The sequence below is a fragment of the Dipodomys spectabilis genome, unplaced genomic scaffold (assembly GCF_019054845.1).
Source record: "Dipodomys spectabilis isolate Male_0828 unplaced genomic scaffold, ASM1905484v1 ptg000062l, whole genome shotgun sequence".
In the NCBI taxonomy this organism is placed as follows: Eukaryota; Metazoa; Chordata; class Mammalia; order Rodentia; family Heteromyidae; genus Dipodomys; species Dipodomys spectabilis.
The window spans coordinates 760,297-773,996 of record NW_024870739.1 but is presented as its reverse complement, the minus strand read 5'-3'; the positions used below and the strand labels follow the sequence as shown (position 1 = coordinate 773,996).

The 13,700-nt window shown below is 46.6% G+C and overlaps 2 protein-coding genes across 7 annotated transcripts in view; one reads left to right on the top strand and one right to left on the bottom strand.

The window, feature by feature from the left end:
- Positions 1-106: 106 nt before the first annotated feature.
- Positions 107-12,100, bottom strand: Rpain (RPA interacting protein). 5 transcript variants are annotated; one of them, XR_006147602.1, is made up of 8 exons: positions 11,978-12,100; positions 10,723-10,893; positions 8,768-8,828; positions 6,541-6,652; positions 6,331-6,394; positions 3,002-3,142; positions 1,074-1,237; positions 107-241 (listed from the first exon to the last, which is right to left on the bottom strand). XR_006147602.1 is itself a non-coding variant. In XM_042680657.1 (7 exons), exons 1-7 carry the CDS (start codon positions 12,068-12,070, stop codon positions 212-214), a joined length of 672 nt encoding a protein of 223 aa, XP_042536591.1. In that variant the 5' UTR covers positions 12,071-12,099; the 3' UTR covers positions 107-211. The 5 variants fall into 5 exon arrangements, 4 of the variants coding, with proteins under 4 accessions (XP_042536591.1, XP_042536594.1, XP_042536592.1 ...); XM_042680657.1 differs by lacking the exon at positions 1,074-1,237 and having other exon boundaries at positions 11,978-12,099; XM_042680660.1 differs by lacking the exons at positions 1,074-1,237; positions 3,002-3,142; positions 6,331-6,394; positions 6,541-6,652.
- Positions 12,101-12,531: 431 nt separating this feature from the next.
- The window catches only part of Nup88 (nucleoporin 88), a 44,105-nt gene continuing 42,936 nt past the window's right edge, over positions 12,532-13,700 (top strand). The window contains exon 1 of one of the 2 annotated variants that reach the window (XM_042680644.1): positions 12,532-12,924. In XM_042680644.1, the coding sequence (XP_042536578.1) occupies positions 12,625-12,924 (300 nt within the window). In that variant the 5' untranslated portion in view covers positions 12,532-12,624. The remainder of the gene's footprint in view (positions 12,925-13,700) is intronic. The other variant, XM_042680643.1, reaches the window with a different exon arrangement.

The window sequence follows — 13,700 nt, the reverse complement described above, 5'->3', positions numbered from 1 at the left end:
TACAAATTTATTTCTGGATTTTTGTATAACCTGAGACAATAAAATTGTTTTATCTCCTCCAAAATTGTTGTTTTATTTTCTATGCATTGAAACACCACAAATGGGAGTTGTTTGAAACTTTTAATATAAAATAAGTTATAAATAAGTGGTTTGTAAACAGAAGGCCCCTTTTGTCTTGAACCCAGAAAAACGATGTGTGCCTCAGTTGACTCTAGAGGATCACAGCCCAAGTGTCACACACCTAGTCAGGAAAACAAGTTAGCATAAATTGAATCTGGTCAGGAAGAGCTATCAATATAGGGTTAAAAGTCATGATCAGGTAGCAAGATTACAGGTATGAGCCACCAGCACCTGGCCCAGCTTTTTTTTTTTTTTTGGATCCAGTTGTGGGGCCTGAACTCTGGGCCTGGGCGCTGTCCCTTAGCTCTTCAGCTCAAGGCTAGCACTTTACCACTTGAGCCACAGCGCCACTTCCAGCTTTTTTCTGCATATGTGGTGCTGAGGAATCGAACCCAGGGCCTCATACATGCGAGGCAAGCACTCTACCACTGAGCCAACTTCCCAGCCCTGGCCCAGCTTTTTTTACTGAAATAGTCGAATATCTTATACCCTCACAACGAGTGACCAGAAAGATCAAAATGTGACATCTTGGAGCCTTCACTACAGGCAAAACAGCCCCAAGGACCATCAATTCCACAGACCTTTCCTTTATCTCCTGTAAAAGGATTGGTCAGAATGAGTAAAGTGACTAGGTTCCTTGCCAGTTCAGCCCCACCACTCTGCTAAGGTGGGTCCCATAGGTAACAACCCCTGCCAAGAGGTGGCTCAGCACATTCTATCCCCAGGACCAACTTCAGACCACATACCACAAATGCTCCAAGTCGTTGTTCAGGTTAGCATCTTGTACTTGACAAATAGTGAGGTCTGGGGTAGAGTGGGCTCCAAGTGTCTACATCGCAAGATGTTGAACTTGGAGACTACTGAATCAAATTTTGTCATTCCCTGCCCCCGTGCCTCCCCCCTCCCCCCTGGCCCCAACTCCAGGTTCTCATCTTTGCTGTGACACTCCTTACCCAAAATGATTTTTCCCTGTCTCTTCTAGAGCCAGTGCTGTCTGTCATGTTATATCACTGCTGCACAGCGCCCACTTTCCAGACCACCATTTCGTTTCACCACTGCTCTGAGTTACAGGGCCCTGAACTCCCAGTGTGAGTTCTCAATAAAAATGCAGACTAACCTGTAGGTGTACATGCAGTAATTAGTTCATTTCTTAAGTTTTTAAATGAAGATCTTGCTATATTATTCAGGCTGATCTTGAATTTCTGGGCTCAATTCTTGCTTTAGCTTTCCCAGAAACTGACTACAGACTGCATAATCATATTTGGCCACATTTGCTTTTTAAAATTTTTTTTCTCAGTGTTGGGGCTTGAACTCAGGGCCTGGGTGCTCTCTCTGAGCCTCTTTGTTCTTAAAGCTAGTGCTCTACCACTTTTAAGCCCTATCTCCACTTCTGGTTTTCTGGTGGTTAACTAGTCTCATGGAGATTCCTGCCTAGGCTGGCTTCAAACCCGGATCCTCAGATCTCAGCCTCCTGAGTAGCTAGAATTACAGGCATGAGCCACCAGCGCCTGGCCACACTTGCTTTTTTATATTTTAGGTAAGGTCTTGCTGTGTAGTCCAGGCTGGCTTTGAACTCTTGAATTCTCTTGTGTCATCCATCCTAGTGCTAGGATTTCAGAAGTGCACCACCACCACCACCACCACCTCTTTCCTCTTTTCAATTGGCTCTTCCATTCTCTTGGGTTCTTGGTCCAAAGCTAACACTTCAAGGAGGTTCACACTAGTGCAGCTACCATCTGTGGATGACTCATTCGTTTTCTTAGAAGTTGAGGCCATCTGGACCTGCCTTTTTAGCTGCTCTGCCTCCACTTGAACTGATTAGTAAACACATATTAAGCACCTACTCACATGCCAGCCACTGGGCATAAAAATAAAATGTAGTCCTTGCCCTTAAAGACAGAGACATACGAAGCAGAAACTCCAGCATACAGGAAACATGGCCTCAGCTACAGCTGGAGCTACAGCCGAGAATCAGTTGGCTGATTCCATGTGGAGGCAGACTTTACTGAGCATCTGGCATGACCTAGTGCTCAAGAATGCCAAAATTCCCCTTGTCTGAGACCCTGAAGCTATGACAATATTGGTATATATTATACATTTGCAGTACACTAATTGTGAGACATCAGTTCCTTTACTAAGCCTATAAGGCCTTTAAGCCAGATGGCTCCTGAACCCTTCTGTGTGGCCCTGTCCTTCAACCTGAATTACCACTTGGGGCAAGCAGCTAATCTTGGACTTTAGTGAAGCCTTGCTGAGTGACCTTGCTGAGTGCTATCTTGCTGTACTTCCTATATTTCACCTGTCTACAAAAGTGATACATAGCCACTAGGATTTCATGGTTGTGACCTGGTTTAAGAAGTGCCATGACCACTGTTGCTGATCCAGCAACAAAGCCGGTGGTGTAGCCAGGTGTCCCAATTCCCAGAGCAGTGGTCTGTCATAGAAGCGACTAGTGACCTTTTTTTTTTTTGTTTTAATTTGAGGCAGAATTTTTTTTTTTTTGGGGGGGGGGGTCTGGTCGTGGGGCCTGAACTCTGGGCCTGGGCACTGTCCCTCAGCTCTTCAGCTCAAGGCTAGCGCTCTACCACTTGAGCCACAGCACCACTTCCAGCTTTTTTCTTTTTGCTTATGTGGTGCTGAGAAATCAAACCCAAGGCCTCATGCATGCAAGGCAAGGCTCCACCACTGAGCCACCTTCCCAGCCCCTTGAGGCAGAATTTTTTTAATTTGAGGCTGACCTCAAACTTGTGAGCCTCCTGCATCAGCCTCTTAAGTACTATGATTGGTTATGGGTATGTGCCACCATGCCCTGCTAACATGTATGGAAATCATGCTGATGCCCTGATGCTCTTGCCACTACTGGGTCCTGTGGGAAGCTTACCAGACAATTCATGAGAAGACTTGGTTTTTCTTCTGTCCCGCCAGTGACTGAAAACTGGGGTGTATGAGGACAGTGTGTGCTGTGTTCATTCACACTGTCCTCCAAAGAGGAACGAAGCTTCTGCTCTGTTAACTCTGGACACTAAAAAAAAAAGTTCAACCACAAACTAATCTTAATTACTTCATAGCAAACAGATTGAAACACCTGATTCCTCATGCCAACCAATATAACCTCAGCTCTCTGGGATGGCTTGATTCCATGGGGCGTTAAAGACAGTCATAGGTACATGATGCACCAGGATCTTCTAACCAACTTCCATTTACTCACATCTCCAAATTAACTAACGCCCTCCATTCCTGCCATACAACTAGACTGCCACTGTGGCAAGAAGAATGCCCAGAGCCTGCCAGCTTCTTTCTGACCTCCCTCTGCTTTGCCCTACCCAGCCTACTGTGTCCTTACCAGGAACCAGCAGTGTCTGCTCCCAGATCTGTTTGTGCTAACTGAACTTGCTATTGTAACTCTGTGATTTAATTATATATTATATAAATCAATGATAGTGTACAGTTTCTTTGTTTTGTTTTGTTTTTTGCCGGTCATGGGGCCTGAACTCTGGGTCTGGGCGCTGTCCCTCAGCTCTTCAGCTCAAGGCTAGCATTCTACCACTGGAGCCACAGCACCACTTCCAGCTTTTTCTGCTTATGGGGTGCTGAGGACTTGAACCCAGGGCCTCATGCATGCAAGGCAAGCACTCTACCACTGAGCCACCTTCCCAGCCCCCTACAGTTTCATTTTTATAATTAGCAGAAAGTTGAGGAAAACACTCAAAGAAATGCATTAACTTTTTTTAAAAAAGCTATTGAATTAGGGGAAAGATGAAGAAAGAGAGCCACTCATGGTGGCTCAAGCCTATAATTCCAGCTAAGGAGGCTGAGATTGGGAGGATTGAAGCTCAAGATCAGACAGGCAGAAAGTTCATGACCACCTAACCCAACCAAATTCAGGATGTAATGGCCCATACCTGTCATCCTGGCTATGGCAAAATGCATAAATAGGAGGATCACAGGCTAGCCTGGGGAAAATATAATAACCTATCTCAAAAATAAGTTGGTACCCAGCTTACTTAAGAGTCCTAGCTATTTAGGATGTAACAAATAGCTAGGATGTTCTAGCTATTTGGAATACCAAGACTCGGAGGACTGAGATTTGAAGCCAGCCCAATCTAACTTAGCCAGCAAAATTTGGGTAAAATATCAGCTATAAGCAAAGAAATATCACAACTGGGAGGGAAGGGATAGTAGGAAGGAAACAAAGGAGGACGTAACAATGTTCAACAAGAAATGTACTCATTACCTTACTCATGTAACTGTAACCCCTCTGTACAGCCTCTTTACAATAAAATAAAAAAAATTTGGGCTGGGAAGGTGGCTCAGTGGTAGAGCGCTTGCCTTGCATGCCTGAAGCCCTGGGTCGATTCTTCAGCATCACATAAGCAAAAAGAAAAAAGCCGGAAGTGTGCTGTGGCTCAAGTGGTAGGGTGCTAGCCTTGAGCTGAAGAGCTGAGGGACAGCGACCAGGCCCAGAGTTCAGGCCCCATGACCAGACCCCCCCCAAAAAAATTATTTTTAAAGAAACAAAAAAATATGACAACTTGACGTCCTGAGTTCAAGCCCTGGTATTGGTACAAATAAATAACCAGAGCAAAGGGTTGGAACTGTGGCTCAACTGGTAGAACAGCTGCCTAGAGAGTATAAGTCTCTAAAAACTTTAGTACCAACACACACGCACACAGAGGAAAGAAATGCTAAATTTACATATTCAGCTTTTCTAATCCCCATTTTCTTGACACAGGGTCTCATTACAAATATTCCAGGCTTAGCCTTGAACTTGGAATTGTCCTACCTCAGCCTCCCAAGTTCTGGGTTTACAGACATACAACACCATGCCCAGTACTATATCAGCTTCTTGACCAATTTTATAGAAATGAAATCGAGATTTTGACTATGCATTACAGGAGCTGCTTATGTTAAAAAAGTTTTCAAAGTTATCTGAAACTTACCATAAAATGTTTTATTTTTATAATTTGCCACTTTGACTGCTAAAGGAACTTCAGCAAACTTGAGGTAGCCATTGTTTCAGAAAAGCAGGCTTCTGCGCTGTGTGTGTGTGTGTGTGTGTGTGTGTGTGTGTGCGCACGCGCGCACATGTGTGCAGTAGGGATTATACTCAAGGCCTTGCTTTTGCTAGGTAAAATGCTCTACCACTTGAGCCATGCTCTTGCTCTTTTTCAAACAGGGTTGCACGTTTATGCCTAGGCTGGTTTAGGCTACAATCCTATTCTTCCTGAATAATTATAATGACAGGAGCATACCACCAAACCCAGATTTTTATTGGTTAAGATGTGTCTCACAAACTTTTTCCCTGGGCTGGCTTCAGACTGGTCTTCCCAATCTCAGCCAACCAAATAGCTAGAATTATAGGCATGAGCTACCATGCTCTGCTTCTTCATTTTTAAGATCATTGAAGTTTACATTCTGAATACTAGTGTACCTTCAGATTCAAAAAATCTTTGTTTGTTTGTTTTTGGGTCCAGTTGTGGGGCCTGAACTCTGGGCCTGGGCGCTGTCCCTCAGCTCTTCAGCTCAAGGCTAGTGCTCTACCACTTGAGCCACAGCGCCACTTCCGGCTTTTTTTTTCTTTTTTTTGCTTATGTGGTGCTGGGGAATCGAACCCAGGGCCTCATGCATGCAAGGCAAGCGCTGTACCACTGAGCCACCTTCCCAGCCCCTCAAAAAATCTTTATGTAAGATTAGTTGCAAATAATTCAGTCCTAAACTGGGATCTCTAATGATCTGAAGCAGTAGTGGTTCTCTAGGGGTCACAAAAGACTTGATCTATAGTGTTTGCCAAGTTCCAAGCTGTGTATATTCTCACCATGGCTATCGGTGCTAGCAGTCATAAACACAAAATTGAAAAGAGAGGTGCACAGTCAGCACTAGCCCACCATTGCCAAGTCTTCAAAAAGTAGATATATGTGGGAAGAGGTGGCACAGAAATCTTTGTGTGGCACTGGTGGCTCACATCTATAATCCTAGGTACTCGGAGGCTGAAATCTGAACACACTGGTTCAAACCCAGCCCTGGTAGGAAAGTCTATGAGACTCTTATCTCCAATTAACCACCAAGCTACCACTTCAAGCCAAGCTATGGCTTGAAGTGGTAGCATACTAGCATTATATGAAAAAGCTCAGGGACAACACCCAGACCCTGAGTTCAAGCCTCACAACTGACAAAAAACAAAACAAAACAAAACTTGTGTGGAACACTTACATGAGACGGGATGTTCAGGCCACACTGACACACGACCACACCGTTTACTATGCTCACATTGTACCTAGAAGCAGATTTAAGATCCCAGTTTGTTGAAGCTAGCAGATCTGGCTCCTCAAACCTTTCCAGGCAATCAATTTGGATGAGAGGAGATCCCGTTCACCTTGGGGTGGGGAGTAGGAATAATGCTGAGGTTTTACAAACTCTTACTTTGTACACACAGGGCAGATGAGGGGGTTTGTTTCCCACTCGGCCAGCATGACGCTGAGGCACTTCTCATCAAATTGCAGGCTCTTCTCGTACTCCAGGAGGATGGACTGCTCTGCAGGGCAGAAGGTGGGGCTGCCTTGTACTTAGTGCTTCCCCTTCAGACACTTACTTTACCCAGGGAGAAAGTCAGGCAAGACCATACTCAACAGTCATTGCTGTTTACTGCTCTCTCGGACTACCTTCATTTTACTGGATCCTTCCCCTCCTACTTGCCACCTCCTTGAGGTGGAAGTCTAAGGGACAGGGCACTTTCACATACCTCTGGAGGTCATAGGACAGACATATGGAATGTCAGACTCCTGGGGGGCAACTTGGAAAGAGCTGACACAGATCAAAGTGATCAGTTTCCCAATGTCTGGATACTCTTGATCCATGTTGTTCCGATTCTGTGTGTTCACTCATTCTGCAAACATGCAGTACCTAGTATGTACTTTAGTCATCAGAGTACAAAGATTAAAAAGAAAGTCTGCCTTTGAAGAGCTTACCACACACGTTAGGGCAAGGGCCAGCAAATTAAATCCTCACGCATTTGTTTATATAGTAACTGTTAACTTTTCTTTAATTGCAACAAACAGACACCATATAGACTACGAAGTCTAAAATGTTTACCTTCCTGTCCTTCATAGAAAAGTTGACAATTTCTTCTTTGGACTTATTGTGGAAGAGAGTAGATTCTGTTATATAGTCCAGGCTGGCCTAGAACTCACAATCCCTCTGCCTCAGCCTTCTAAGTAGCTGGGATCACAAGTGTGGACACCAGCCCTGCCTTCCAAACCCTGAATGTTTCTTCTGTTTGTAACACAGTAAATAATCACTTTAGAATTTTTAGTTATACACCACCACAGGAATCTTTAGTGAGTACTAAGTTCTATGCTTCACCACTAACAAATTTTGTAGATGAGAAGGGGAAGCAAGATTTTTAAAAGATACTAAATCAGGTGCCAGTGGCTTACTCTGGTAATCTTAGCTATACAGGAGGCTGAGATCTGAGGATCCTGGTTTGAAGCCAGCCTGGGCAGAAAAGCCTATGAGGCTCTTGTATTCAATTAACTACTCCTCCCCCCCCCCCCAAAAAAAGCTAGAAGTGGAGCTGTGGCTCAGTTGGTAGAGTGCCAGTCATGAGCATAAAAGCTCAGGAATGGCCAGCACTGGTGGCTCAAGCCTGTAATCCTAGCTACTCAGGAAGCTGAGATCTGAGGATGCCAGCCAGGGCAGAAGAAAAGCTCAGGGACAGTTCCCATGCCCACATCCTGACTTCTAGCCCCAGGACCAGCACACATATACAAAATTAACTAAGTAAGAAATTTACCGTCTGAGTGGAGTCAATAGTAATCACAACAGCTACGCGTATAGCAGTTATTGGTCTTTAAATCCCATACATATTTTCACTATTATGATCTTTACTGCAAAGAAAAAGGAGCTGAAGGCACAGGAGATTAAGTGCTTATACAAATTACACTGGAAGCTGAGACGTGACTATCAAGGTATGGCTCTTGCATTGCCATAATAGCTAATTATTATTGCATTCTATGTTATAGTGCTTTTAGATTTCTATATAAATTATTTCAGCCTTACAACAAACTCACTGGGTGTGGTGGTACACTTGTAATCTCAGCACTCAGAAGGCTGAGTCAGGATTCTAAGTTCAAGGCCAACAGGGGCTACATGGCAATACCCTTTCTAAATAAATAAGTAAATAAATATATGCACCAAACAACCAACTTCCCTCTCAAAGTTGTAGGATAAGTCTATCATTTCTATTTTATAGATGATAAAGATTGTACAAGGTGCTAAATTATGCATTCTGTATGGTGCTGTGGACACCTCAAGCAGTGGTTGATCACAAAATCCCAGGGAATCAATAAGCAGTTGAGGAAAGATGATATGTAAGCTGAGCAGAGCAAAAGAGCTGACCATCCACCCTCTAAAGTGACAGGAAAGTCCATGAGACTTATCTTGAATGGATCACCAGAAAACCATAAGTGGTGCTGTGGCTCAAAGTAGTATAGAACTAGCCTTGAGCAAAAGAGCTCAGGGACAGTGCCCAGACCCTGAGTTCAAGCCCCACAATCAACAACAACAACAAAAAAGAACAAACTCAGATTCCAGTGCAGAGCAATATTAGAGTAACTACATCTACACTGGAAGGACTATACCCTGGAGTTACCTTCATCAATCAACTCCTGTTGGATTTCCTCCAGCAGCGCTAGGTGCACTGTCAACCCCGACTGCAAGAGAAAGTGGAGTTACCTCAAGTCTGAAGATAGTGGAAGAACACTTGCCTCAAATATGAAGCCTCAAGTCCAATCCCCAGTACTGCCAGAAAACAAAATCAAACAAAGAAAACAGCCCAAAACTTCAAATCAAAACCAATGAACGAAAAACGCTAAATCTACCACCAAGCTGCACAGTGATGCATACTTGGAGGGGTGCTTGAAGATTTACCTGATAAAACTGGCTGAGTCCTCCCATAGAATTTGCTGACAATTGGGGTAATGTGGTCATGCTAAGAGGTCATCAACAAATGGTCAAATTACCCAGTGTCAAAATAACCACCAAGCTGGGAAGGTGGCTCAGTGGTAGAGTGCTTGCCTTGCATGCCTGAGGCCCTGGGTTCGATTCCTCAGACCACATAAGCAAAAAAGAAAAAAGCCGGAAGTGACGCGGTGGCTCAAGTGGTAGAGTGCTAGCCTTGAGCTGAAGAGCTGAGGGACAGCACCCAGGCCCAGAGTTCAGGCCCCACGACCGGACCCAAAAAAAAAAAAAAATAACCACCAAATTTGGGGGGTATAGAGAAACAACTAAATATATGTTCTTTCAAGGATATGTAACTATAGGAAAGAACCCAGTCCTTGTTAAGACTGACTGAGGCAATTAGCAGTCTGTAGGCAGGACCCACAGATGCCATTGATAAACGCATCATTACATGGTGCCTTGATGGTTTCAAAGCAGTTTCCTAAATGTTTTGCTACATAGATCTCAGAATGATGATAACATTAGTTTTTTCCTTTCCTTTTTTTTTTTTCAGTCATGGGTCTTGAACTCAGGGTCTGGGCACTGCCCCTGAGCTCTTCTGCTCAAGACTAGCCATCTCCCACTCTGAGCCACAGAACCACTTTTGGTTTTCTGTTGGTTCACTGGGAATAAGTCTTATGGTCTTTACTGCCTGACCTGGCTTTGAACCACAATCCTCAGATCTCTGCCTTCTTTGTAGGTAGGACTACAGGCATGAGCCACTGGCAGCTGGCTGCGCTTTTTTTTTTGGCAGTACTGGGATTTGAACTCAATACCTTGTGCTTGCTAGGCAGCACTCTACCATTTTAGCCACACACACAGTCCCTCCCACCTTTTAAGAGCAATTCCCAGTTCATGCCTGCAGAGTCAAAATCTCTAAGAGGAGATAAAATAGAAATGTATTTATTTTTATTTATTTATATTTTGGTCAGTTGTGAGGCCTGATCTCTGGGCCTGGGCGCTGTTCCTTAGCTCTTCAGCTCAAGGCTAGCACTCTACCACTTGAGCCACAGAGCCACTTCCAGCTTTTACTGCTTATATGGTGCTGAGGAATTGAACCCAAGGCCTCATGCATGCAAGGCAAGCACTCTACCACTGAACCACCTTCCCAGCCCCTTTTTTTTAGTTTTGTAAATTAGTATGTTGCAAGGATAATGCAGGTATACATAATATAAAAAAAAAAAAATCAAACATTGAAGGAAGAAGAGGCTGACTGTTAGTATTCTGCTTGGGGGCTGGGAGGTGGGTCATTGGGTTTTTTTTTTGTTGTTGTTTGGTGCCAAGTCTGGGGCTTGAACTCAGGGCATGGGTGCTGACCTTTAGCTTTTTTTGCTCAAGACTAGTGCTCTACCACTTGAGCCACAGTTCTACTTCCAGCTTTTTGATGTTTAATTGGAGATACAAGTCTCATAGACTTTCTTCCCAGGCCTGACTTAGAACCGCAGTCCTCAGATATCAACCTCCTGAGTAGCTAGGATTACAGACATGACCAACCAACCCCTGGCTGGTGGACTGTTTTAAAGAACATGGATAAACAAGTATTTTAAAAAGATACTTGGAGTTCTTCACAGTGTAACCCCATCCCTGAAAACACAAATCCCAACTAACCTGAGTCAAGGGCTCTGGACAGTTCTCCTTAGACTGTAAAGAATTCCATTCTTCCTCCATTATCTCTTGTACTAAAAGCTTATCTGGAGTCCTCAATGGCATATTGCCACCAGCTTGACGGTACTTGTTCAGGAGCCTTTCCCGGCTGTTTCTCATTCTCTCCAGACATCCCTTAGGGAAAAAAAAGCAGGAAAAGTTGGGGTGGCTGGGGGGGGGGGGAGAGGGGATAACTCATACACATGAAAATGGATGCACTGTACATATAAACTATTTCTTTTTTGCCAGACCTGGGGTTTGAACTCATGGTGCTGTCCCTGAGCTTCTTTTTGCTCAAGGCTAATGGTCTACCACTTGAGCCACAGCACCACTTCTAGCTTTTTCTGTTTAGGTGGTACTGAGGAATTGAACCCAGGGTTTCATGCATGCTAGGCAAGCACTCTACCACTAAGCCATATTCCCAGCCACTGCTTTGTTTTTAAATGGCAAAAAATTCAATACATAACCTAAAATTAAGAGAAGGGGTGAGTTAAGAGGGGTGGGTGAGAATGCTGAAAGGGGTGACATTGATCAAGATGCACTGTATTCACAAGTTGCTTTGGCGAATGGCAACTCCTTTGCCTAACTACTTAAAAGATAATTTTTAAAATTAAAAAAAAAATCCTACAATGGAGAGAATCACCCTCGTTTCCCTCAAAATGTCAGCGCCCACGACCGTGCTGCACATTATTTTTCTAATATTGGGTTATTTTCCTGGGCTATAGCTATCACTTCAGCGATTCTTTCTTAAGAAAGAGGCAGTATTTTTACTCTGTGAACCCTGCTGACTTCTGAAGCCAGAACTAGGGTGAGGTTCGACTTTGCCGGCATTCACTGAGCACTGTCCAGAACACAAACAAGTATGTCGCCGGATAGGTGAGTCCAAAGCGCTAAGGGACCCCAGCAATAGTAGGTGATGCCGTTATCTGTATAGGTGTGAAGGGTGCGGTGTCACCATCACACATAGAATTTGAAGAAAGCAGAAAAGCCCGAATCCAACACTAAAACTTTCTGGGATGGCGTTCACCCGGGCTAATGCCACACTCGGGGGGCCGAAGGAGGCAGCGAGGCCGCGGCCATACCAGCCCCAAAGCACCAGGCTGGGATCCGCTGTCCACCTCACCAGCCCGGCGCTCACAAGGCAGGGCGGAGGCAAAGGCAGGGCCGACGGCCGACGAGACAGTGTAGGGAAGCGACCTAGGCCCAGCTCCACACTCACCAGCCTGAAAGCCTCCTTCCAGGGCGGCGAGCCCACCTGTTTATACAGGGAGCGATGCGGAGAGCCGCCGGGCCCCGACATCTCTTCACCCATCAGCGGCCCTTCCAAGTCCCACCCTCGGAAAGCGCGCGCGGAACTATGGAAGTTGTAGTTTCTGCGTGAGGGTCGCAAAGGATTCTGGGAGGCGTGTTACCAGCCTGCCTCAAGCGGAGGCAGACCTGGGATCCGAAACATTGAAGTGGATCATGAGTCCACTGGATGATGAATGAAGAGATCTGTGAAGTGAACCCAACTTGCAGCGAGGGATTAAGTGCTGAGGGAAAGTTCTAGACGGCTGGAATCCAGACCTACGTGTCCAGCTAGCTACAGTTCAGTGCTGCTCACCGGTACTTTTAACTAACTGACCTCTTAGTCCCGCCCTCTTTGGCTTCAGAATTCATATTGGGCTGACGATTGGCCTTTCTCAGGCGGTGCCGCCATCTGATAAGCTCCGCTTCGGCCCGCCCCCTGCCCCGCCCACGGAGCCCGACGCGTGCTTCCGGGATGCCTACACCATCATTGGCTGTAGCCCCGAACTGCTAGCCGTGGATTGGCTGCGCTTAGCGGCGGCGCCGAGCGACTGCAAAGCGCTGTGCAGTGGAGCCAACATGGCGTCTGCTGAGGCGTCTGTGTGCGATGGTGAGCTGTGGCAGACCTGGCTTCCCAACCACGCGGTTTTCTCTCGGCTCCGGGAGGGATTAAAAAATCAGAGTCCAGTGGAAGCCGAGAAATCCACTTCGGCGGTGCCGGTATCGCCGCAGCTCCCGCCCCAGCTGCTGACGAGAAACCTGACGTTCGGCCTGGGCGGAGAGCTCTTCCTGTGGGACGCGGAGAGCAGCGCCTTCCTGGTGGTCCGCCTTCGGGGACTCGGCGGCGGCGGCGAGGAGCCTCACCTCTCCCAGTACCAGGTATGGAGCTGAGCTCGCTGCCCGGTTCCCTCTCCATCTCGGCTCTGTGTGTGTGTGTGTGTGTGTGTGTGTGCGTGTACGCGTGCGTGCAGGTCCTGGTTCTCTCTCCATCTCGGCTGTGTGTGTGTGTGCACGCGTGCGTGCAGGTCCTGGTTCTCTCCATCTCGGCTGTGTGTGTGTGTGTGCACGCGTGTGTGCAGGTCCTGGGCCTTGAACTCAGGGTGTGTGTGTGTGCGTGCGTGCGTGCAGGTCCTGGTTCCCTCTCCATCTCGGCTGTGTGTGTGTGTGTGCACGCGTGCGTGCAGGTCCTGGGCCTTGAACTCAGGGTGTGTGTGTGCGCGTGCGTGCGTGCGTGCAGGTCCTGGGCCTTGAACTCAGGGTGTGTGTGTGTGTGTGTGCACGCGTGCGTGCAGGTCCTGGTTCCCTCTCCATCTCGGCTGTGTGTGTGTGTGTGCGCACGCGTGCGTGCAGGTCCTGGTTCTCTCCATCTCGGCTGTGTGTGTGTGCACGCGTGCGTGCAGGTCCTGGGCCTTGAACTCAGGGTGTGTGTGTGTGTGTGTGTGTACGCGCGCGCGCGGGCGTGCGTGCGTGCGTGCAGGTCCTGGGCCTGGAACTCAGGATCTGAGCGCTGTCCCGCAGCTGAGCTGTTTTTGCTTCAGGCTAGCGCTCTACCCCTTGAATCCGAGCTGTACTTCTGGCCTTCATTCGGTGGTTAACTGGAGGTCAAGAGTCTCGCGGACTTTCCTTCCTTTGAACCGCAGTTGTCAGATCTTAGT

Coding starts and splice junctions, on each gene's coding strand:
- Rpain (XM_042680657.1), bottom strand. CDS start 12,070: ATGGGTGAAGAGATGTCGGGGCCCGGCGGCTCTCCGCATCGCTCCCTG. Junction 10,894..11,977: donor GGAAGGAGGCTTTCAGGCTG/GTGAGTGTGGAG, acceptor TTTTTCCCTAAG/GGATGTCTGGAGAGAATGAG. Junction 3,143..6,330: donor GCCTGAACATCCCGTCTCAT/GTAAGTGTTCCA, acceptor TTTTTTTTTTAG/TGTCCAGAGTTAACAGAGCA.